At 42.9% G+C, this 26,777-nt stretch overlaps 1 protein-coding gene across 1 annotated transcript in view; it reads left to right on the top strand.

The window, feature by feature from the left end:
* Positions 1–26,777, top strand: part of asic1b (acid-sensing (proton-gated) ion channel 1b) — a 220,138-nt gene that overhangs the window by 124,116 nt on the left and 69,245 nt on the right. Inside the window, exons 2-4 of the mRNA XM_041180347.1 lie at positions 904–1,057; positions 13,183–13,310; positions 18,607–18,757. Of these exons, the coding sequence (XP_041036281.1) occupies positions 904–1,057; positions 13,183–13,310; positions 18,607–18,757 (433 nt within the window). The remainder of the gene's footprint in view (positions 1–903; positions 1,058–13,182; positions 13,311–18,606; positions 18,758–26,777) is intronic.

The following is a 26,777-nucleotide window of genomic DNA, read 5'->3' as shown; positions in this document are numbered from 1 at the left end:
TTAAGCTTCAAGAAGCACTGCTTTTTCAGGAGAACAAATCTAAGCGTGGTCATTTTGGGGCAGTTCCTTTCTCAAAACCTAACACTCCACGGTACAACTTTCCTTCAATTATATTTGACAGGAACTCCTCAGTTTCAAGTATTGGGCAACTCCCTTTCATCCAATCGTCATTGGATGCTTTGTAGCCTGGGATAAAACCAATCTCAAATTGAAGGAAATTTTAGGTTTTAAACCAGTTCCACAGGTGGCATTAGGTGCAGGAAACACTTTGAGCTTCATTCTATCATTGTCCATAAAATGCAAATTTAGTTTTAGTTTAGATGGGAATGCAGGATCGGGGAAATTTTAACCTAACCTGCTATCTATCGGACTCCGGTATGTAACACTGATGTTACACCCTGGCTGATTTTACTTTCTATTCAATTTTCTTTCCTGGTGAGTTTGGTGTCCTCTGGATCCAAACACCTTTCAGAATTCCCTCCTATTCTAGTGACATTGATGTTGGCATGCTATACCACTTGGTGCCAAGATGCATGAACAGCCATAGGTTTGATCTGATTCACATTGGATGGGGAGGCACTGAGCACCCCATTACTCCTCTCCTCCTTCCCCCACTCCAGTTTCCACCACAACCTTTGCCAGCTTCATTGGAATCTGGTTGCGTGGCAAAATCCAGCCAGTGATCTGAGGGACAGCTCCCAAGACAGTGCAGCACTCCCACAGAACTACAGTAGATGCCTGGGTAATGTAGGACCTAAACTTTTTTCCTTTTTAAAATGGCCAAAGGTTCAAACTCTTGCCATTTCAGAAGTTCGACTGTGCACATTTTGATACAGAGTGGATTTTATTTTATAGCTTGTTTGACCTCCCAATATTTAATTTGAGCCATTTTATTTCCTGCAGGTGTTTACAAGGTATGGAAAGTGCTACACTTTTAATTCGGGGCAGACTAAAGACCAACCAATCCTGACAACATTGAAAGGAGGGACCGGGAATGGTCTGGAACTGATGCTGGACATTCAGCAAGATGAATACCTTCCTGTCTGGGGCGAAACAGGTAACAACTGTCTGACCCAAGAGTTAGTAATCTTAGAAGCTGCATACTATGGAGTTATTGTTGTATCTTCTGGTATATCCAGAATTTCAGTCTATTATGCAAGATTCTACCCATGTCGTGGCAACTAGATGTCACCAGTGCACACTAAACAAAATAGCATAATAAATTGTGAACCAATGACATTGCCCTTATGATATCACTTGATTTAAAATTAATGCCAACTGTTGGGGATAACCCAGATTTGAAATTAGTCAATCAGAATTGAGTGACCTTTTGTCTTATTCGCTCATGGGATGTGGGCTTCGCTGGCAAGGTCAGCATTTGCTTGTGATCTTATTGAATGGTCGAGCAGACTTAATGGGCAGAACGGCATACTCCTATTCCTTATGATTGTATGATCTTCTATGAGTACACCCAAACCCCTCTGAACATCAACATTTACAAGTTTCACACAGCTCACCATAGGTCAGGAATCAGTCTGCTGACTGAACACAGATCTAGGATTCAGTAGAGCACCCTCCTATCCTGCATGGTTCCATTCTTTTGAAAAAGCTCCCTTCTGAAGTTTATGTTCCACTGAAGAATCAATTGATTCCAAGCTTGTAAATCCTGGTGACAAAATGCAATATTGTTTTGCCACACCAAGTAACTTCATGCCGTTAGTTCCTCATTTTCCTCACAGATAGCATGCCCTGGCCAGAGTCATCCCCACTGTACTAATAACTCACAGCCAGGAACCAGTGGCACACTCCTTATGGCACACTCTTCGTTCCATTTTGTTTTTCACTGATCGACCACAATTAACTCAGGTAAAATTTCACACTGGGGCAATTTGTACGAAAGTGATTTTCGTTAAGCAGCATTTCTGAAAAAGGAGCAAATTGAAAGAGGGAACAACTTGAAGGAGGTGCTTCTAAAACAGATGCTGGTTCATCCCTGCTGCATCCACAGGCAACTGGCTCCCACTAGCCACTCTGTCTTCCTGACTGGCAGCTTGTGTCCCATCTTGCATCAGTCATTGCCATCCTCTTTATTCTACTTACCAGATAACATTGTACATTAGTGCATGAAGGACATTGACAATTCGCAGCAGCACTGATGAAACATACCTGAGTGATTCATTTACCGTCTAGAAGCAGCAGATGAGGTTTGGCTTAGTGGTTCCTGTCACTCAGAATTCCTAAGGCAACTCACTGAACTCAAGTGGAATTTCTTCATTGCTTTCTTTTGAGCGACCTTCTTTTCGATGTATGTTTTCCACTTCTTCTCTGCCCTGTGTGCAGCTGAGTGACCTACTCCCAGTCCACTGACAGCCCTTTACCGCCAAAGGAGTACTTTTTGAAGTGCTATCACTGTTGTACCATGGGAAACGTGGCAGCCAATTTGCACACAGCAAGTTCCCACAGGCAGCAATGTGATGATGACCAGATAATCTGCTTTTGTGATGTTAGTTGACCTGGACACCAGGCATAATTCCCCTACTCTTCTTCAAAATAGTGCCACAGGATCTTTTACATTCACTCAAGCAGGCAGATGGGCCTCGGTTTACAGAATTGTTTTGGTGCAGAAGGAGGCCATTTGGCTCATCGTGTCTACACCGGCTCTCTGAATGAGCAACTCACCTTGTTCCATTCTCCTGTCTTTTCCCTGTAACCCTGCACATTCTTTCTTTTCAAATAACAGTCTAATTCCCTTTGGGATGCCTCGACTGAACCCACCTCCACCACACTCTCCAGCAGTGCATTCCAGACCCTAACCGCTCACTGTGTGAAAAACGTCTCATCTGAAAGATGGTACCTTTGACAGTGTAGCACACCCTCAGTACTGCACTGGAGTGTCAGCATGGATTTTTGGGCTCAAGCCCTGGCATGGGACTTGCACCCAGAACCTTGTGATGCAAGGCATGTACCTTGGAAGAATAAAAACAGGAAGTGCTGGAAAGACTTAGCAGGTCTGGCAGTGTCTGTGGAGAGAGAAACAGAGGGGAGGATTTTTCCCTCGTTGGGTGGGCTTGGCGGGGACGATCGGGAAGCCGACCTCTGCCTGTGATCGGGGCCGGATCGCAATTTCACACTGCCCAGCCAATTAAGGCCCACCCAGTGTGAAACGCGCGCGGCAGCGCTCAACGCTGCCTGTGTGAGGGGGAGAGGAGGGCGAGAGCGCAAGTTTGCACATGCACGCAGGCATGCACTGGAAAAGCTCCCTGCGGCACAGAGCTGTCTCAGGGGGATGAAGAGTTTAGAACATTAAAAATACAGATTTCTAAAACATTATAAACCATGTCCCCTCATGTGACTCTGTCACATGAACAGGGACATGTTATTAATGAAATGTTTTAATTTTTAATTTTTTTTTAATTTGCTGTTGGAAACCTCAACCTGCCTGTGGGTGAGGTTTCCTAAACAGTGCAAAGGCTGTTTGGCCTTTTCATCTGTCTGCCAGCCATAAGGTTGGACGGGCAGCAAAAAATTTCATTCAATTACCTTTTTAATGGCTTTAATGGGCCTTTTAATTGTCGGCGGGTGCGCTGCCAACTCGGGCACGTGCCCGCTGACTGAAATATTGCACGAGTGCGTGATGACATCAGGACGCACGTCACTTTATGCTCAGTCGGGTCGGGTGCGCAACGAGTATTATATTCTGGCCAGAGTTAATATTTTAAGTCTAATATGACTCTTCTTCAGAACTGGAGAGAGGTAGAAATGTGATGTGTCATATTCTGTTGAAAAGGAGGGGCAGGGAGGAGCAGGTGGAACAAAAGAGAAGGTCAGGGATAGGTTAGATGTCAGGAGAGATTAAATGATAAAGATGTCAAGGACACAAGACAAAGGGAGCAGTAATGATAGTATTAAAGACTAAAGCAGGTGTTTATAGCAGAATAAAGATCAGCACTAAGATAAAAACAAAAAAACTGCGCATGCTGGAAATCCAAAACAAAAACAGAATTACCTGGAAAAACTCAGCAGGTCTGGCAGCATCGGCGGAGAAGAAAAGAGTTGACGTTTCGAGTCCTCATGACCCTTCAATGGAACAGCACTGTCTGAAAGCAAAATAGAAGAATGTGTTAATAGCGAAAAAAGGGTCAGCACTGTCTGAAAGCAAAACATGAGAACAAGATACCGACTGATACTTGGGGGGAATAAAATATCAAAATGGAGGACAGCAATCATGGTCTAAGGTTGTTGAACTCAATGTTGAGTCTAGAAGGCTGTAAAGTGCCTAATCAGAAGATGAGGTGCTGTTCCTCCAACTTGTGTTGGGCTTCACTGGAACATTGCAGCAGGCCAAGGACAGAAATGTGAACACGAGAGCATGATGGTGAATTGAAATGGCAAGCGACAGGATGGTCGGGGCTTGCTTGCGGACTGAATGAAGGTGTCCCACAAAGTGGATACCTTGAAGGCATATATCAAAGCCACTCCTCAATCAATCGGGAGGAAGTGTGTGAAAAAAGTCCTCACCTCCACATTTTCCTCCCATTGCTATCTGCTTTGCTCCACTTGTGATGGCACAGGCTAGACTGGGAACTTTCTGGATGGGGAATTTGTTCTGGCTGATCACTGGCTGAGGAAACCAATTTGTGATGCTGTCCATTTTCAGCTAATTTTTTTAGGGTAAATTTTCTGGTTCCTCAGCCCAGTGGGAAAGGCATTGAGATACTGAAAAATCTGGCTAAGGTCCAAGCAGCCAGATCTGCACTACTTTAGTACCCAAGTGTAATCTTCTGTGAGGCATTATAGGACAGCCAAAGGAATCTCACTGAAAAAGACTTGTGGCATCATTTAATTATTATAATGCATTAAGCAAAGCTTAGTGTGATGTTTCCATCTGCTTCAGATGGCATTGGGCTGGAGTGGGCCTAAATGATGGAGCTCTTAAAGGATCAGACTTTTCTTTTAACCTGTTTTTTTGCCATTCTGTGTAGCACTATTTGGGCAGGTTTGTGTTGCTCATTTTTGTTGGCATTTTATGGAACAAAAGTCACTAACTTTTTTGGGACAATTATATTCTTTCTCCTAAGCAGTATGCAGTGTTTATGTGGAACGGAAATGAACTGAATATTGTCTGCAAGACTTCAGCAGAACAGGAATTTTTGTTATTCCTTCAAAAGATGTGGGTTTCGCTGCCAAGGCCAGCATTTATTGCCCATCCCTAATTGCCCTTGAGAAGGCAGTGGTGAGCTGCCTTCTTGAATGCAACTGAGTGGCTTACAAGGTCATTTCAGAGGGTGTTTAAGAGTCAACCACATTGCTGTGGGTCTGGAGTTATATGTAGGCCAGACCAGGTGAGGATGGCAGGTTTCCTTTCCTAAAGGACATTAGTGAACCAGATGGCTTTTTACGACAACCCAGGAATTTCATTGTCATCATTACTGAGACTAGCTTTTCGTTCCAGATTTATTTAATTAACTGAATTTAAATTCCCCAGCTGCATCTGGGATTTGAACTCCAGCCTCGGATCATTACTCCGGCCCTCTGGATTACTAGAGCCAGTAACATAACTGCAATGTTACCCACACCCCGAAAGAAAGACCGAAATAAAGACTTGCATTTCTATTGTACCTTTCATGACCTCGGGATGCCCAAAGCACCTCACAGCCAATGAGGTACTTTTGGCAACTTGTGCACACAAGCTCCCACAAATAGCAATGAGATATTTTATTTTGGTGATGTTGGTTGAGGGACAATTATTGGCCAGGATACTAGGCAGAACTCCTCTGCTCTTCTTCTTCAGATATAGTTTTGTGGGATCTTTTATGTCCACGTGAGAGGGCAGGCGGGGTCTCGGTTTAATGTCTCACCTGAAAGACTGTGCCTCTAACAGTACAGCACTCCCTCAGTACTGCACTGGGAGTGTCAGCCAGGATTTTGTGTTCAAGCCTTTGAGTGGGACTTGGACCCTAAGCCTATAATGGCCTACTCCTGCTTCTATTCCCAATGTTCTCCAGTGAGGCACAGCAGAAGGAAGAGTAGACATGAGCAAGGAGCCCTTACAATACAAACCTTCACTGGAGCTCAGGGTATGACAAGGCATAGAGGTGAAGAGTCTGATCCTGGGGTCAGCAAGTCAAGTTAAGGTTAGCTTTTCAAGTATCCCAGTTGCAGTATTTCATGGTTGGAGTGACACATGATGAAAAATAGCCATGTCAGGCAGATCAGCAGGCACCAGACCCACTCTCCTTCCATCTCCCATAAGCCACCAACTATATCTGTAGGCTTTAGTACACCTACCTCCCAATGACCAGGAGGAGCTGGCTTCATAGGTTCCAGACCAGTACAGAGCCTGTTGCAGACCTGCTGCCCAGGAAAACAGCAGTGAACCTGCACAAGAGGGACAACGCTGCCAGTGATGGCCATGATCACTCTCTTACCCCTGATCATTCTCCCCAAGTACTCCTCCCCCCTCTGTGGAGGGTGGTGTGGAGTGCTAAATGAGGCAATCCAGCTCGCAACCATCTCATGCTACAGCACCTCTGCCAACCATAAAAATGGGTACCATGCAACTCCATCACTTTCCCACCATTTTCTGGCGACACATTGATTTTTCCAGCCTACATTTACTTTTTGCCTTAAACAGCCTTTGGAAAGGCTGCAATTTGCTCCCACACACAGCCACTCACCCCTAAACTTTTACCAGCAGTCCTTTAAGGACTGTTGACCCACACAGTTTCCTGTCCCCACCTCTTTTGGCATGTTCCGCAGCACCAGACATAACACGGCAACAGGGGTGCTCCAGAGAGGTCAACACAGCCTCAGATCGGGAGAGGTGGTGGAGGTGGGCACTAAGTTCTTTACTCTGTATGTCATCTTTTTGGCATTGTAAAAATTCTGCCCATTTGCATAAATTTTGATTTCCGCTTTTATAAAATTTAGTGATCCCCTGACATGCCTGAATGGAACAGGCACTGTTTCCTGACAGCTAACGTTCATTATGTGGGATCAAGCATATTAAAGTATCAATCACATGATTTCTACAAGACTGCCACAAGTTTTTGAAATTCAGGATTTTTCACTTATTTTATTATGAATTTCTACCCCTACTCGCCAAGCCCAACAAAACAAGTGACCTCCTTTTACTGCTAAGTATTAACAATTAATTTAATCATTCGTTTTCAGAATTTCAGCAAAAGAGGCAAAGGATTTGCCAACAGCAAATCTCTTGCTGTGTGAACACTTCTAAAAACTAGGGTCAGCATTTGTGAATCTCATTAGCATCCATCTGCATGTCACATCTTTGATATTGCATAATATACCTTGAAGTGGCTCAGCAGAGCCTCTATCAGCCTGTGGGCTGTGGTTGGCAGTGCCCCAGCTTCTGGTGCCAACTGGGAGCTGCTCTTATTTTACATGAGACCTGTGCCAGTGTTCACAGGCTGCCAATGCATAGGGCCTCATGCTGCCAGTGAGCCCCTCAAAGTGAACTTACCAGATTCACTTCCTATGAAAGCCTGGTTAAATAAAAATGGATTTTCCTATGCACCAGCTTTTGAGAATCCAGACAGTTGTTCGTTTGGGCTTCAATAGAGAGTAAAATCTGGCAGGGGTGTAAAACTGGCATTCCAGCTGATCCTGTCGGTTTCCCATTAGGCAAATCAATTAAAAATTGTCCCTTGTGTACCAACAACAGAGAACTAGGGGTTTGCAGATGCAAGTGGGCACAGAGATCATTCTCTTGTAATGGGATCCCGATGTTATTGGGGTGTTAATTGTATTATTGAGGTTGAGGATACATAGGTGAAGGGCGTTGATTGATTAAGTATTTTGAGCACATATAAAGAAAGACTTCACCTGGCGCGGAGTGGGGCAGGCAGGCGAGCGAGCGAGCAAGCTCATCGTAAGCTTGCTCCTGGGCCTAGCCAAGGTGGCCATCAACAGGTCCAAGTAGCGGGCGGTCAAGGGTTTTGTTTTAGTTTTTAGCTTTTTTGTTTAACTTATTGATTTTGCTTCTCAAAAAGAGCCTATAAAGAAAGACTTGATTGTTTTCTCAATAAGACAAGTTTCCTTTAAAGTTTTGTCTTTTGTAACAGTGTCCTTTTAAGGGGCTGTAAATTAGTTAATTAGCCTATTTACTTTAATGTTCTTTTCAAAAGAGTATAAACATATGAACTAAGAGCAGGAGTAGGCCACTTGGCCCTTGGAGCCTGCTCTACCATTCAATACGATCATGGCTGATCTGATTGTAACCTCAACTTCACATTCCTGCCTATCCTGATAACCTTTCACCCCCTTGCTTATCAATAATCTATCTACCTCTGCCTTAAAGATATTCAAGGACTCTGCTTCAAGCACCTTTTGAGGAAGAGAATTCCAAAGACTCGCCACCCTCTGAGAGAAAACATTTTCCTCATCTCTGTCCTAAATGAGCGACCCCTTACTTTTAGACAGTGACCCCTAGTTCTAGATTCTCCCAAAAGTGGAAACATCCTTTCCACATCCATCCTGTCAAGTCCCCTCAGGATCTTATATGTTTCAATTAAGTTGCCTCTTACTCTTCTAAACTCCAGCGGATACAGCCCAGTCTGTCCAACCTTTCCTCATAAGAAAACCCACCCATTCCAGGTATTAGTCTGGTAAACCTTCTCTGAATTGCTTCTAATGCACTTACATCTTCCCTTAAATAAGGAGACCAATACTGTACACAGTGCTCCAGAAATGGTCTCACCAATGCCCTGTATAACTGAAGCATAACCTCCCTACTTTTGTAATCAATGCCCCCCACAATAAACAATAACATTCTATTAGCTTTCCTAATTACTTGCTGCACCTGCATACTGGCCTTTTGTAATTCATGCACTAGGACACCTAGATCCCTCTGCTGTCAGAAAGACTTCTGCCGTCCAGAGGTGGCGGGGGGACCCAGTGGGAGGCTCTCTAGGTGGCAGTCCCTTCCTTTTCCATCGGGGATTTGGCATGGACGGTGTTGTATGCAGTGGTCCCATGCAACAGATGATTAAGATGGTTCACGGACTCCCAGGACTCCTTTCTGTGGCCTTGAGGAGTCCACATTCCATGTATATATATATGTAGGTTGTCTGAGGTTGCTATTTAATTATCTGAGGGGGCTGCTCCTCAGGTTTTGTTTGCACTTAGCCCGACGGTCCTGATCTTTGGCCACCCAGTATGGAGGGTGGGGAGAGGTCCTCAATTCTTCATTAGCCTGCTCCAGGGCCTGTCCAAGGCAGCCATTAACAGTTCCAAGCAGCGGGCTGTGGAAGGGGTCATTCAGGCTGATTGTTTGCCCTTCTTCCATAGCTATGTTCGCACCCGGGTGTCCCTGGAGAGGAAGCATTCCGTGTCCAATGGTGCGCTTGAGGCTTTCTGTGACCGGTGGGCACCGCAGAGGCTGGAGTGCATCATCATTTAAAGCTTTGTCTTTTTGTTGTAGTGACCCTTTAAGGGGCTGTGAATTTGTTTATTAGGTTTATTTGTTTATTTTCTATTGGTATAGTCAATAGAGTGTAAAGAAAGACCTCTGGAACACTGGGTTGTTGGTAGGTAGGAGGCAGATATATGTAATGCTGCACTCTGTAAATAAACCAAATAGCAAGACAAAAATTTGTGTCTAGCTTCATACTTCACCATCTGGCTTGGGATCCAATTAATCTCCAGGACCCAATGTTTAAATATGGGAGTAGGAATGGTGACTCTGGCTGCACAGTGTAACACTAGGTAATAATGCTGAGTCTTCATGTGAAACGTTTCTGTAGCCATGTGTTATAGCTCTGCATTAAAAAGAAGTGGTTCTGAAATGCCCAAGGTCCCTGATACACTGGGATGTGTCCGACAGTACATGGAGGCCAGTAATCAAGGTTCCCTTTGATGGTCTGTATGAACACAGTGTTTCCAATCCTTGTTGGACGTGTTCTTGGAGGCGTGATCACATGATGTCAGATTATGTGACACCTTGCTCACATCACATCTGATCACATGACACTTGCCCACAGTTTGCATCTGCCCCTAGGTCCTAGTGGTTGAGTGTCTCTGCTGGTGCTTTTGTGCCAGAAGCTGCTACCTGAAAGGTCCTGGAGAGAGCTGAAGAGAGTATGCAGGCTCTCCCAGCTTCATCACAACACTGCCGAGGAGATTGATCTGCAGCAGGTGCAGGAGATTCCTGGAAATCCAGGATGTTTGCTGACCCTATGTATTCAGGCTGCCAGTGGCTGGAAAGGAAGGATTGATTGAGTCCCTGCAGACAATCTTTATCGCCAGTTTTATTTTGGGTTATAACTGGTGGCTGGGCCTTCAGCTGCCTTGGCCCTCAGCTCTGGATTTCCCTCCCTAACCCTCTCTACCACTCTTTTCTCCTTTAAAACTCTCCTTAAAATGTACCTCTTTTACCAATCGTTTGGTCACCTGTCCTAATATCTGCTTATGTGGCTTGGTGTAAAATTATGTTTGATAGTGGGACGTTGCTGTTGCAACTATATGCCATACTAATGCTGATGGTGCCAGGTCAGGTTAAAATTGCCTGCAAGGACCCAGCAGACACGCGTATATCGCTGGCTCCTTGCAATTAGCTTAATCCCAAGTCATGACCTTCATCAGTGGCAGAATTGTAATCATCTACCTGCAGTGTTCTTCGCAGTTCCTGATAGCAGTGGTTGCTTACATCTGGAGTGCAGCTAGTGGAGCAACTCAAGCACATCTGTAGTCAACTGCACTGTTGTCATTTAAAAATACATCATGTCACTTCACATCGCAAATTACAAATGATGTTAACAACGTTTATCCAGTATTTTGAAGGCAGGATGTAACAGAGCAAGCTGAACACATTGAAAAATTCTTTCATTTAAAACCAACAGAATATGATACAGATAAGAGCTTACATCCATTTGATTAAAAAACAGGATGTTGACGTCATTTTAGTCAATATGTTGTTTATTAGTTTGGAATATGTAAACGATTATAGGATATCAAGGCTGTAGTTATACTTCAGATATCAGTTTGACTTATCAGATAATTCTATTGTGCCAGCAGAGTTGGATATTCAGTTAGCAGAGTTGTGTTCTCTGTGGGGTGGGGATGTTATAAGAGCTGCAGCTATATCACTGGTTCTATACAGTTCCAGTGCAGCAAGAGTGCCTGTAGAAGTGGCCTGATATATAGACATTCGTGTTCCAGAGTATGATCAGGATCTGACTCATGAGTTATACTGCCATTTTCATAATCTTTCCCCTCTCTATTTCTATTGCACTCTGTGATCTCTGACAGTGGCAATCGTGCCTTCAGCTGCCATGATTCTGAGCTCTGAAATACTCTCTCTGAACCTCTCTGACTTGAATTCTCTCCTCATTTAAGGTGTCCCTTAAAACCCATCTCTTTGACCAAGCTTTTGTTCATCTGCCATCTGCCCAATGTCTCCTTATGTGGCTCGGTGTCTAATTTTGTTTGATAATTGTTTCTGTGAAGCAGCTTGTGACATTTTAACACATTAAAGGCTCTATCGAAATGCAAGTCACTGCTTCGTATCAAGGTGATTTGGAAACCACTAGGCATCAATGCAAAATTGGCGAGTGTAATTTCAACCAAAGGAAAACTGCATACCTCCTTCCCTGAGATGAACTTGTTCAAAAATCTGTTTATAAATAATAATCGAGCATTTTTTCCTGGCTGATCCTTATGTGTTTGTGTTCTTATCTTGGGAGAGTTTGTGGAGTGTTTTGAATTTCTGTATGGTTTGATATTGAGGTGGTTTTACTTTACATTGCCTTAAAGTTGGTGCTGTGACATTCTGACTGGCATCACTGGATTCCCACAGGCACTGGAGAGCTGGCAGCAAGTCAGGAGGTTGTAGTTCAATTGAGTGGTGCCAAAGATGACATAAATCACCAAAGCAAAGCTAAAAAGGGCTTCTGAAAGCAATATAGAGTCTTGCGAAGGAATTCCAGCCTGCAACCGGCCTCCAGCCCTTCACAATGTGTAGTGTACCTCAATTTTACATTTTAAATGTCTATGTTACCATTTTGCTGCAGGTATCCCAGCATAAATGGTAATGATAGCGACTCAGCAGTATTACCTGGCCAGCACAGTGTTCTCTAAGAATATTTCGTCTGCAGAGGGTTAACAAGGAAGAATTTGCACAAAATATACACATATATACAATATAAACTATACAGTGCAATATACTATAAGTATATGATGATCTATAGTGTATAAAATGAATCTATATAATGTATTGTTTACCAATATAAATGATCCAATATTGGATCCTGACTTGGAAATATATCGCCGTTCTTTCACTGTCACTGGGTCAAAATCCTGGATCTCCCTTCCTAACAGCGCTGTGGGTATACCTACACCACGTGGACTGCAGCTGTTCAAGAAAGCAGCTCACCACCACCTTCTCAAGGGCAATTAGAGATGGGCAGTAAACGTTGACCTTGCCAGTGACACCCACATCCCGTGAATGAATATCATTTTAAAAAGTAACAATCGCAATAACCTGCACATATGAATTTCCTCCACATGCTATTTTAAGGAAGGTGTTACCTGTTTAAAAAAGTTTAAGTCCTTTTGTATAGTAACGGATAAGGCAATTTCATACAAACTTCTTTCCGACATTACAACAGTAACTTCACTTCAAAAATACTTCATTGGTTGTAAAGTGCTTTGGGATGTCCTGTGGCTGTGAAAAGTGTTGGTCATGTGTTTGTCATTGATATCAAATGACACAAAGTCTGTACTCCGCATCAAATAACTAAAGTTATACTCTTCATAATATATACTATATAACATGCACAGTACATAATATATTGTATATTATACAATAAACTATCCACATGAACAATTGAATATACAAAAGAAACACCTTCGTTATATAATAAATTGCATATTATTCCATGAATCTAATCAGGAATTCAGCCCTTATAAAAATCATTTGTGTTCCTTGTATCATATTATACACTGTGATATACACTGTTCAATATGATGAACAATACATATTTTTGTATTAAATGCAACTGTACACATTTCAATGACACCAGAAGAGCTGCATGGACTGAGAATTAGCTTAGAAAGAGAAATTGCACCAGGTCTGCAGGTTAAGTTTAGTTTGTGGTTGCTCGTGGCATTATAAGAGTTCATTCATCTTGCATTAACATCTATCTGCTCTATTTTCCCACACAGATGAAACCTCCTTAGAAGCTGGTATAAAGGTTCAGATTCATGGACAAAATGAGCCACCGTTCATCGATCAGCTGGGTTTTGGAGTGCCACCTGGATTTCAAACATTTGTTTCCTGTCAAGAACAGCGGGTATGAGGAAACAAGGTCAAACTGTGATTCTAGGCCTTTACTATTAACTAACATCATCTTAAAGCCACAGTGGCTTTGTTTAGGGCCATGTTGGTGTATACCAGCCCAGGTCGTTGCCAATAACAAGTAGCTGAAGGTCAGCAACCCACTGGAGCATTGCTACAAACCCATCCTCTTTTCCCAGAAGAAATGCTTTTGGTAACCAGATGTTACTACAGCACTGGATGTCACTGCACATCTATCGATGTTTCAGACCTGACCATTCCAAAGTTCTTACAAAGATCCCCACCCAAAATGTGGATCTGACTTTTCTGCTCTAGATGCTGATTGACCTGCTGTCTATCGCCAGTATTCTCTCTTCTGGTTTCCACTATTCGTGCTTTTCGTTTTTGTTTTGAACATACAGTTAATTCACATGTATTGAGTCTTTCAAAGAATTTAGTAATTCGATTTGAAGATTTTTTTGTGAAGGGGAGGAGAATGGATGCTTATCAAGGTGAGTGATGTCAGTACTGAGGCGTTGAACTTTAGCATAGTAACCGATTCACACCAGAGAAGACCTTTAGCCCACCTAGTCTACCTGTGCACAATATTCCATTCGGGCATTTGTAATAGCCCTGAATCCCACTTGTTCACAAGAACCCGTTTGCTTCTTTCTTGAAACCCAATAACGTTTCGCATTCTACCACTCCTGGAGGTAATCCACATACTTGCCACCCTTTCAGTAGATAATGTCCCTCCTCCATTTTCTATTTCTTGTAGCTGTACTTAATTTGTAAAGATGACCCCTTGTGCTTACACTTTGCACAGGGCAGATAAGCTTACTTGCACCTAATTTGTCCAAACTTTTCATCATTTTAATCACTTCTATCATATAGGGGCAGTTTGCAGATGAAGCAGAACTTGGAAATGTAGCAATACTGAGGATAATAGTAACAGACTTCAGCAGACGCTATTTAATGCAGCGAAGTCTGAAATGATATGTTTTGGGAGGAAGAATGAGGAGAGGATGAGCGGAGGAACAGAGAGAGCTGAGGGTGTCTGTACACAAATCTTTGAAGTTGGCAGGAAAAGTTAGTAAAGCTTTGAAAAGCATACAAGATCTTTGGTTTTATAAATAGAGGCACAGAGTACAAAAGCAAGGAAGTCACGCTAGACCTTTACAAAACACTGGTTAGGCCTTAGCTAGAGTATGAACATACGAACATAAGAATTAGGAGCAGAAGTAAGCTGATCTGATTGTAACCTCCACTCCACATTCCTGCCTACCCCTGATAAATTTTCACTGCCTTGCTTATCAAGAATTTATCTGCCTCTGCCTTAAAAATATTCAAAGACTCTGCTTCCACCACCTTTTGAGGAAGAGATTTCCAAAGACTCACGACCCTCTGAGAGAAAAATATTCTCCTCATCTCTGTCTTAAATGGGTGACCCCTTATTTTTAAACAGTGAGCCCTAGTTCTAGATTCTCCCAAAAGAGGAAACATCCTCTCCACATCCACCTTGTCAAGTTCCCTCAGTATCTTATATTTCAATCAAGTTGCCTCTTACTCTTCTAAACTCCAGCGAATACAAGCCTAACCTGACCTTTCCTCATAAGACACCTGCCCATTCCTGATATTAGTAAAGTAAACCTTCTCTGGACTGCTTCTAATGCATTTACATCCTTCCTTAAATAAGGAGATGAATACTGTACACAGTGCTCCAGATGTGATCTCATCAGTGACTAAATATAACTGAAACATAATCTCCCTACTTTTGTATTCAATCTCCCTAGCAATAAATGATAACATTCTGGTAGCTTTCCTAATTACTTGCTGTACCTGCATACTAACTTTTGCTATTCATGCACTAGGGCACCCAGATCCCTCTGCATCTCAGAGCTTTGCAGCCTCTAACCATTTAGATAATATGCTTCTTTTTCATTTTTCCTGCCAAAATGGACAATTTCACATTTTCCCACATTATACTCCATTTGCCAGATATTTGCTCACTCACTTAACCTATCTGTGTCACTTTGTGGCCTCCTTATGTCCTCTTACTTTCCTACCTGTCTTTGTATCATCAGCAAATTTAGCAACCATACCTTCAGTCCCTTCATCCAAGTCACTTATATCGATTGTGAAAAGCTGAGGCCCCAGCACTGATCCCTGTGGCACACCACTCATCACATCCTGCCAACCAGAAAAAGACTCTTTCATGCCTATTCTCTGTTTCCTGTGAGCTAGCCAATCTTCTATCCATGCCCCTACACCATGAGCTTTTATTTATTGCAATAACCTTTGATGTGGCACCTTATCAAATGCCTTCTGGAAATCTAAGTTCAGTACATCCACCGGTTCCCCTTTATCCACAGCACATGTTACTTCTTCAAAGAACTCCAGTAAATTGGTTAAACATGATTTCCCTTTTACAAAACTATGTTGACTCTGTCTGATTACCTTGAATTTTTCTCGGTGCCCTGATATAACATCTTTAATAATGGCTTCTAACATGTTCCCCATGACAGATGTTAAGCCAACTGGCCTATAGTTTCCTGTTTTCTGTCTCCCTCTCTTTTTGAATAAAGGAGTTGTATTCACTATTTTCCAATCTAATGGAACCTTCCTTAAATCTAGGGAGTTTTGGAAAATTAAAACAAACGCATTAACTATCTCACTAGCCACTTCTTTTAGGACCCTAGGATGAAGTCCATCAGGACCTCGTGATTTGTCAGCCCACAGCTCCAACAATTTGCTCAATACCACTTCCCCGGTGATTGTAATTTTCCTGAGTTCCTCTCTCTCTTCCATTTCCTGATTTAGAGCTATTTCTGGGATATTAATTGTATCCTCTATAGAGAAGACCAATGCAAAATACCAGTTCAATCCATCTGCCATCTCCTTATTTTCCATTATTAATTCCCCAGACTCACTTTCTATAGGAAACACTCACTTTGTTAACTCTTTTCTTTTTTAACTATCGATAGATTTTGTGACCAATTCTGGGCACTGCACTTTAGCAAGGATGTTACAGCCTTGGAGAGGAGATTTATCAGAATAATACCAGGGATGAAGGACTTCAGTTATATGGAGAGACTGGAGAAGCTGTAATTGTTCTCGTTAGAGTACAGACTGTTAAGGGGAGATTTAATAGAGATTTTTTAAATTGTGAGGCGTTTTGACAGAGTAAATAAGGAGAAACTGTTTCCACTGGTGGAAGGGTCAATAACCAGAGAACACTGATTTAAGATAATTGGCAAAAGAGCCAGACAAGAGCTGAATAGAATATTTTTTACACAATAAGTTGTTACAATCTAGAATGCGCTGCGTGAAAGGGTGGTGGAAACAGATTCAATAGTAACTTTTCAAAAGAAATTGGATATATACTTGAAGGGGAAATAGTTGCAGAGCTGTGGGTGAGGAGCAGAGGAACAGGACTAATTGAATAGGTCCTTCAACGAGCCAGCACAGGTACAATGGGCCAAATGACCATCTTCCATGCAGTAGCATTTTGTGATGATTCAGTGAAATCCCCACCTTTTTTCAAGAGAGAATAGACCTGGGCAGTCAGACTTGCTTTGTAAGCTATTCCCTAAAGCAATTAATTGTATGGGCCTTCTCTGTGCTCAGTTCTGTCTTTACAGCTTCATGTCCAGTTTCAGCATCAAGCATACCTTGACTAAGCCTAGTATGGTGTAAGGCAGTGCTCTCTTGAGGCTGCTTAGAAGGTACATTGTTAAGGAAATCTTGAGGGGGCTTTTCCCTTCATCTGCCTATGGGGGTGCTTGATACCGAAACTCAGATTTTCTTTTCCCTTCCAGTCGCGCACATTTAAAACAGGAGAATCTGTGAGCAACCAAATGGAACATATGAGTGGTCAAAGTAGGAAAAGGTTCCATTTTCCAAGATAGAGATCGCTTGTGAGTTCACGTATTCCAGTTAGAATGATAAATGCTTGCATAATGGAGGTGAATGATGATTCACACACCCACTCTATCCATGTCACAAGTTGGAACTGGGGGATTGGAAGGGAATTCTTTTTTTGTATGGGCACCATTGCACTTCCACTTCCCTAAAAATGGGTCACAATATGAACTGTCGCTACACAGCTCTGTGAATCAAATCATAGAGTCATAGAATGATTCAGCATAGAAGGAGGTCATTCAGCCCATCATGCCTGTGCTGGCTCTTTAAAACAGCTATCCAATTAATCCCAATCCCCTGCTCTTTTCCTGTGGCCTGGTAATTTTTCTTCCCTTAAATATTTATCTCATGCTCTTTTGAAAGTTACTATTGAATACGGAGAGAGAGAGCATTACAACTGGGTCCCAGCATCTTGCTACATTGGTACAGCAACTGGGATCACCACTGAACAGAAAACGTGTGAGTACAGTTCATCCGGTTGCCTCTCCAAGCTGTATACATGCAGTGTCACAGTGTCCTTCCCTGAGGTACAGTTTTATGGGAGCCAGTTTCCCTGTGGTACCTCACCCCAGTGCCTATTGTTAAAGTGCCAGTCTGGGCACTGAGTGTCAGGTTATTTGCTCATGGAGGCAGCGCTGAAAAGGCCATCATAGTTGTGCTCTGTTTTTGCCCAACATCCACACTCAGGTGGTTCCCAATAGGTTTTGCATGGCTAGAACTGCCCCACCCACACAGGATGCAGTGAGACCAACAGCAGCGCCCCTCCTGGCACCCTTGAAATGATGTAACTCCAAATAGTCCAAAAGCCCCACGGTGTTGTATGATGTGCCTGCATGCCATTGTAATGTAAAGGTGCTCGGCAGAGCAATGGTTAATGTGGGACTGGAGAATAGCCACCCATGGTATGATGTATAGAGTCACATGGAAATAGACTAAGAGAACAGTCTGGAGAGAACACTCTGGAACCAGCCTGCATGAAGATAACAGCACCATGCATGACAGTAACCCAAGACCAACAATAAAGGGTTCATTTTTAAATATAGAAGTCTCAAGATCTCATCAATGAGACATCTAAAGAATCCATATTACAACACACAGGGAGGCAAGTTTAGTTTGAAAGTAAAATGTCTTTTATCTTGTTACAGCCTCTTGCATGTGTTCCAGCCATTTAATGCCCAACAAATGCCTTGTGCAATTCACACTGATGTACAAAATGTCATTCTATTTTTCACTGGCCGTTCATCCAACTCTTGACAAATTGTATATGGAATCAAGAAATCTGAAGGCGTTCCATCAACACCAGGTCCTACGGTATAATGACTTTTTAAAAATATGTTTTATTAAAATGCCTTCTCAATAAATCCCTACTTTTATGTTCTTCTTGTTCTCAGCTAATATACTTACCTCCTCCCTGGGGGGACTGCAAATCTACTCCAATGGACTCAGACTTCTTCGACACTTACAGTATCACTGCTTGTAGAATTGACTGTGAAACTCGGTACCTGGTTGAAAACTGTAACTGCCGGATGGTACACATGCCAGGTGAGTTGCCATTTAAATATGATTCAGTGGGGTTGGAGAACAAGTGTCCTCATAATTGATATAAACTTGTATTTTTTATTTGGAAAATTACATTGAAAGGAATTATGACAAGGAGTTAATCTAATCTAACACTCAGTATTGTGTCTCAGTCTTCCTTTCCTCCCACACTAAAATCTTCTGAAGCCCGAGCTTTATCACCACATTCTGATTTACCTCATCTCCTTTTCTCTTTTTAACTCCAGCACTCGCCATTAACCTCACCTGGCAGTTTTGATGCTTGAGAATTAGCAGGTCAGGTCATAGGGTGGTAATGAAATAAACTTCAACTCACAACCGAGCTATCTCCAGTACCTCCCGCTCATTGTGCCTTGTGACATCCGTTCACAACCTACCCGTCCTGGGATGTTCTGTCAGATTGGATTATGGGGGGAAGGAAGACAGACAGGGAGAGGCAAGTGGCGGAAAGAGGGAGAGAGGCTGAGAGAGGGAGAGAGGTGAGAGGCAGAGAGAGGGAGAGGGGAGACAGGCAGGAGGCGGAGAGAGCAAGAGAGGTGGAGAGAGGCAGCGAGAGGGAGAGAGATGAGAGGCAGAGAGAGGGAGAGAAGCAGAGAGGGAGAGAGGTGAGAGGCAGAGAGAGGGAGAGAGATGAGACATGGAGAGAGGTGGAGAGTTTGAGAGGGAGAGAGGCAGAGGGGAGGAGAGAAACAGGGGAGTAGAGGGAGAGGGGGAGGAGGAGAAAAGAGGGGAGAGGCAGAGAGAGACAGACAGCAGGAGAGAGAGAGTGAAAGAGAACAAGACCAAAATAAAATCCCTTCATATAATTTTCAGCATACTGTTGACATACTTTGTCTTACTGCTATATCACCGTCCTTTCCTAGTAGCCTGCCCCATAAATTAATTCTGTCACCCTTGAGAGAAAATTCTTTAGCATAAAGATATAGCAGAGAAAGTGTCATTTTCTCTGTCATTTCCTTGCTTGCCAGCACTAAAACATCAGACATTGAACACAGCAGTGGAGCATTATTTACCATTAAGGATGGTGTTAATGGATTGAATCTCCCCCAGTTTATACAATGAAGAGCATTTTGATGGGTCACAACAGCAGGGCCTTCATAAATGGATGAACATTTTTTGAGTCCCTTTACAATGACACAGGCTAAGATATTATAGCTGTCTCAGTTTCTCTGCCACCTTCTGAGTTTGCGAAATAGGCTGGCACAACAGTAAGAAGGATCTGGAATCTACACACTTCAGCTGGTAATGGCACTAAGCATTCTAGGTGATATGAAGTCATTGTTATCTAGGTGGCTGAGGGTGGGGGGAGCTGGCAGGGGAGCAGAAGGAATTTTGTGATGGGACCATTCATTGCCCTGGGTGCAAATTCCACAGGAAGTGAGGAGCAGGTGCAAGACACCTTTCCATGGTGCCATCACTAGAGCAGGCAGGGACTGGCGTGATGCCTTCTGAATTTTCATTATCTCTGCCCCAGTTGCTGATCACACCAGAACCCTCAGATAAAGGCTATATAATGATACTGATTTGGGAGGCAACCTTATAATCTTCATTTGAAGTAATTTGAGAAAAGAACCAGAGATGGCTTGAGGAGGGTGAGGGGTAAAAGTTATACAGTAAGTTGTTATGATCTGAAATGCATTGCCTGAAAGGGTAGTGGAAGCAGATTCAGTTGTAAATTGCAAAAAGGGAATTGGATAAATACATGAAGGGGAACAGAATTGCAGAGCTGTGGGGAGAAAGTGGGACAGTGGAACTAATTGAACAGCTCTTTCAAAGGGCCAGCACACACATGATGGGCCAAATGGCCTCTTTCTGTTCTGTATCATTCTGCGATTCTATGATAATAAGGCAGACCTTTGGCCTCACAGGGCAATATTTCTGGGTTTGTGCCAATCTGACAGTGCCTTTCAGTACGATCAGGGTGAGCGAGTGGAATAGTTGTATTATGTTGCAAGCAGCATGGTATTCATCATTGACTGAGGTTTACTTGCTGAAGATGTGTTACAATAATCCCCATTGAAGAGGATGAGGATAACACAAAGCCCCTACTTTATGGCAGCCTGTTCCCAAAGGTACAGCAGATGTGCATGAATTTCTCCCCTTGAAACCCCCAACTGGTCCATTCTGCCCAGAGAAGGACTGAATTTGGATATTTGAAAACACAACTGAACTAAAGTTTTCTGGTGATTCTCCTTTTTTCAAAAAATATGAAAGATTGTATTTTTGAGGGGGGCTTTTTAAATAAACGAACAATGGTTTCAATCTTGAGTGTTGAGCATTTGCTTTTATTAATGCAAAAGTACATTTAATGTGATGCACTACATAGAAATCTATAGAATTTACAGTACTGAAGCAGGCCAATTTGGCCCAACATATCCGTGCCATGTTGATGCTCCGTGTGAGAGTCCTCCCATCCTGCTCCTCCTGCCCAACCAACATATCCTTGTATTCCTTTCTCCCTCATGTGCTTGTCCAGCTTCCCCTTCAATACATAAACATACTAGAGGAACGGGCTGTTTCGTATGCATTGCTGCTAACTCGGGCCCTATTGTAAAACGTAGCAATGGAGGATTCCTCACGGTCTGTTTGACGGGCAATTCCACTGGCTGTGTAACTTTTTTGGCTGACCCAGATGGTTCCACCTGTGTGCCAAGAGTACCCTGTCCTATTTCAGCTGCGCAGCCAGCATGCCTTCGGATGCTTCTTCTGCCACTTGCCTAGAAGCAGGTGATGCCAATGGACTGGCAGCAATTCAGCAGCCAGCCACCTATCCCTGTGTTTCTGTGTATCTGCTACCAAAAGAGACTGTCCTAATGACAGCCACTGATCTCTGTGAGCAGAAACCTTTCAATTGCTAACGGATCTCTCAATTCTTCCTTCGTGTGAGCTTGAGCATGTTTCCAAGCACCTCAAAAGCTGCCTTTATTAGGCTTGATATGTAGCTCTCAACACCTTGGTATCTTCAATGGAAGTATTTCTGAAAGACATGAGGAAACTCAATTTTTACGCAGACAGTTGTGATCTGGAACACACTGCCTGATAGGTTGGTGGAAACAGATTCAATCGTAACCTTCAAAAGGGCACTGGACGAATACTGGAAGGGGGAGAATTTTCAGGGCTATGGGGAAAGATCAGGGAGGAGTGAGACAATTTGGATAGCTCTTTCAAAGAGCTGCCACAGACACACTGGGCTGAATGGCCTCATTTTGCACTGTATCATTCTATCACTCTCTAAACAATACTCACCACCTGTGTGTCAGATGTCTCCACTGAAGATGGCATTGATGGATCTTCCTGCTTAGTGAAGGTTCACCATATTGCCCAACAGCTCTACCCGCAACAGTTTGAATTGTTTTGTGCAGTAAGACAAGTGAACTGTTCCCAGGTTCACTTTCATCCTCCACATTCATGCCCTACTATTGCTCGACACCAGCCCTGTCTCTCTTTCCACACCTTTGCTCCTCCTTTGCCCATGATTAACCCAGTGTTCCCTCTTGACTAAGACCTTCTAATGTGTGAGTACCTGTGTCAAGCAAATGTAGATGATCCTAGGCATGAGGTGAGCATTTAAGTCCTTTAACACCAGCATCCTTGTCCTCGACTTGTGAACTTTTATATTAAAAAAAGTGCAGGATGAGCTCTTACAATGTAATAAAATCAAAGCATTTTTATCTAAGATTTAGTATGGTGTTGACTTTAATTCTGCATAGCATACAAGGTGGTAAAAAAATCTAGCTTCACTCATTGAAATCATGTTTTAACTGATATAATTGCTTTAATTAGATTTCACCAGCAAATTCAATAGAGTTGCCTCGCAAAAACTTTGATTGTGGGTTGCAAGAGGTAAGATATTTCTTACACACTGGAACTGACCAGGTGTGCTGCAAGTGGTCCTTTCTCCAGTCCATACATTCCTGTGCACACTACCTAAATGCATCAAGCATCAGAGCACCATTTTCTCCTGCAAGTCCAGCAATCAATTCTAGAACCATTTTACTTGCTTGACTCCCAGAAAGTGGTTTACCTTGCTAACAGATTAATGTAATAAAAACAGCAAATGCTGGAAAAACTCAACAGGCCTGACAGCATCTGTGGAAAGAGAAACAGTTAACATTTTGAGTCTGTATGATACGGACTTGAAACGTTAACTCTGTTTCTCTCTCCACAGATGCTGTCAGACCTGCTGAGTTTTTCCAGTGTTTTCTGTTTTTATTTCAGGTTTCCGGCAGTATCCACAGTATTTTGCTTTTATCTAATGGATTAACATGTTTGATCGAGATTGGGGCAAATTAAACAATTAATCACACTGCGGAGAGCTTGATGATGCATTGTTCTGAGAGAGCATTAACCCCACTCTCAATTAGCCAGAGGGATCTGTGTAAAGGAACAGCAGCGAATCACACATTGAAAAATCCGTGATAGGTTCTGTGGATTTGCTGGCAAAAATTGAATAACCATTGCAGAGCTGGTCAGCGACAGAAAACAAATGATTGCCCAGATTGTGGCCATTTGCTAGAGCTTATCTAATTTTGCATCTCCTAAGTCATCATCCATCACGGCCATAACTTTTATTTGCAAAGAGGGATTGGGCACATGCTCCTTACACTGTTAATATGTATTTCTACCTCAGAAAATTATTTCTTCTGGTCCATGCAACTCAGTTATCTGTTTCCAAATCAAACTGGGTGCAACTGTTGATTAGATTTCGTGGTACTTTTTAATGGCTATTAAAAAGAACAAATAAAGAGAACAGATACTTCTTTCACATCTGTCCATGATGAGGTTGTGGCAGCACAATTCAGGCTGCGCTGGGGCCAAACAAATGGCTCTCCTGATCACTGTTTCAATCAGGATGACCTTGGAGCTTGCACTAATCTCGTCCTGAACATCTTGGATAGTAAATCTTTTTTGTGACTCTAGTGGATCACCTGTGGCTTTCCGCAAGGGTGATCTGCAGCATCATTGTGATGTCCAGGGACTGATGAGGCTACAGGGATAGAGCGGGTGAGTGAGACTGGCTGGACTGCTTCACCTGGAGAACTGGCATGGACTCAATAGGCCAAAGGGCCTCCTTCTGTGTCATTAATGACTCTATGGCTCTCTAAATAAATGACTTTAATCTGCCCTGTGCCTTTTTGGCCACTGCTCCGAAGAAGTAAATCCAGGAAATGATAGCTGCCTTATAAACTATTTGAGGGACATTTTAACCTGCTGTAAACTTCAGGTTCCAGATCAATGATTGGCTTTTGTTCCCTTTATTTAAAGATGGTTATGCATTTGCAACAGTGTGAAATGTGACATCTGAATTGCAACATGAGACCTTTATGTTTATACGTTTTGTTGATATTACGGCTCATAAAGGTGAGGGATATCAGTGTTGTCAAATATAGGCGGGGGTGGTGTGAAAGGAACATTATTGACATCTCCAGGTGGGCTCGGTATGAGCAAGCAAAGCTCCCTTCTTTCTGCTGCAATCTTGTCCCCAACCTCAATGCACCATCTTTAACTGACTCTTGCATTCTCTCTGTGGAAGGCTTTCAATTTGTGCTGAATAGAACCATAGAACACTACAGCACAGAAAACAGGCCATTCGGCCCTTCTAGTCTGTGCCGAAATATTTTTCCGCTAGTCCCATTGACCTGCACCTAGTCCATAACCCTCCAGACCTATAGAACCATAGAACACTACAGCACAGAAAACAGAATGGGTAATCTTGGGACATGGACTTATACTTTAAGTAGCCGGGTTGAAACTGCCCCCAAACCCATTTTCTAATGAAGTTTGAAAACAGAGCTTCTCCCTGCATCTAACTTTTGTGGTGTTGATGCTCATACTGGGTACCAGAAGTGGACAAAATGTCCCTTTCACTGGTACTAATAATCCCCACGTTGATAAATGTGCAAATTGACTAACAATATAAACTGGTCGAATGGGAGAGTGGGGCAGAGGTAAGTTCCATTAAAATTTCAAGCACCACAGACCACTTACTCAAAGTCAATCCGACCACAGAGATGCAGAGTACAGGTTAAAGGAAGAGTGATAGAAGGGTAAATGTGTATAAGAATGGTACAAACAAAGACCATTTAGCCCATTCTCTTCACAAATCAAATACAGTCCAATCCATCATGGACCCAATCACAGTCCATGAAATTTCTCACCATCTCCAAAGATGACTTAGAGGCTTTCCTGCATCTAGTGACACGAGGCAGACAAAGCATGTGCTTATGCCTGTTTCCATTGCTAGCTTTTCTTGGAATAGGTGGCTAGCCTGTCACCAGACCCTATAGCTTGAGGGGTGACACTCTGCATCAAGCATGGCTGACCAGGAGACTCTCCCACTCTTACCACCTGCCATAGACATATTGGAAAGATTTACAGGTTGATAATCAACCTGTTTGGCCACATTATGAACGCTTCTTCCATGGCCGTCAAGTCCTGGAGTGCGACTCTAACCTGGAACTTCTGGCTTAGAGGCAGGGACACTACCCGCTGCGCCACAAGACCTCCCTCCAAAGATGAAGCAAATGTAAAACCCTACACCGCTCATTTGACCACACATCCTTTACAGGATCAAAACATATGACAGCCAACTTCCATGGCGCAAAAAATACATGAGCCAGTTTTTTCAAAGTCAAGAGATTTATGGTCATTCAAGGATGATAATATTAATGTGAAAACCAGTCAATAAAGCTCTATTTTATTACTTACCAAATGAAGCTTGCTGGATGCTATAATTGATTTGAATTCGGACAGAAATGCATTAGTTTAGAATCCGCACCTGTGACCCTCAAGCAAATCACCAAGAAAACCATTATCACATAAGCAATCACACTCAAATGGAATAACCTTATTGCCAGGAACAACTGTACTGTTACAGAGAAATGCAGGGAATAATTCATGGCATCAACCCCCAACTCCTACTCTTGGATCTGATTTGTCAGACAGTTTGTCCAACATCCAGCGCTGGATGAGCGGAAATTTCCTCCAAGTAAATGCTGGGAAGATCAAAGTCATTGTCTTCAGTCTTTGTCACAAACTCCATTCCCTAACCATCAACTCCATTCCTCTCCCACGCTACTGTCTGAACCATGGGCCAGGATATTTAGGTCGGCGAACAGGGGGCGGGGCCCACTCGCCGACACGTAAAATGACACAAGATGACATCAGGCAGAACTCCTGACATCACCCCGCGTCATTTCCATTTTCAGGTTGGCAGCCGAATCAGCTGTGCGCCTGCCGATCTGTCAACGGCCCATTGAGGCCATTTAAAAAGTAAATAAAATAATTACTGGATCTGCCTTTCCAACCTTAAGAACATTGTTGTGTTCGCTCCAACCCTTTTCACTCTTCTTGGATTATTTCTCCCCTATGTGGGGAGGATCCTCCAATAACACTCTCACACTCTTGGACAGGATCCAAGAAAACGCTTATCACCTGATAGCTAAACCTTCTCTCACCCCATTCCAGCCTCCAGCCTTTTCTGTGTTGCAATGTTCCTTTCTTGTCTCTCTCATTCTCTTTCATTGATGCAACTGTGTCACTAATCAAGACACATTGCACCCTATCCCACCATTAACTCATTCTGTCTCCAGGACTCAAAGCTGCGCATTTTCTTTGCTCTCTAGTGTCTCCTTCCTAACCTGCAGTATTTTAAAAGCCGTCTAAGCACCACAACCTGATTCAGTTCATGTTTTTTCCTACACTAGGTGATATCTGCAGTACAAGTCCTGGCCCTTCTGAATAAGAGAAAACTTCGCCCCAAGACTCTGCAATGGCCTTACCCCAGAATATTGTATTTAAAGTCATGGATAGCAAATTGAAGACAGGGTACCAATGGGATGACCACTTTCAAGTTCAGAAGTGCTTGGATCCGTCCAGATTTTTGTTATTTGCTGAAGTCAATGCAGTTAGGTAGAGTAGTTTAGTGGTTATGTTACTAACAATCCCACTGAAGGTGAGTTTAAATCTCACCATGTTAGTTTGAATTCAGTTTTGTTAAAAATAA

The sequence above is a fragment of the Carcharodon carcharias genome, chromosome X, assembly GCF_017639515.1.
Source record: "Carcharodon carcharias isolate sCarCar2 chromosome X, sCarCar2.pri, whole genome shotgun sequence".
Classification (NCBI taxonomy): domain Eukaryota; kingdom Metazoa; phylum Chordata; class Chondrichthyes; order Lamniformes; family Lamnidae; genus Carcharodon; species Carcharodon carcharias.
Note: the sequence above shows the minus strand (reverse complement) of the source record. Positions and strands in the feature narration are given on the sequence as shown.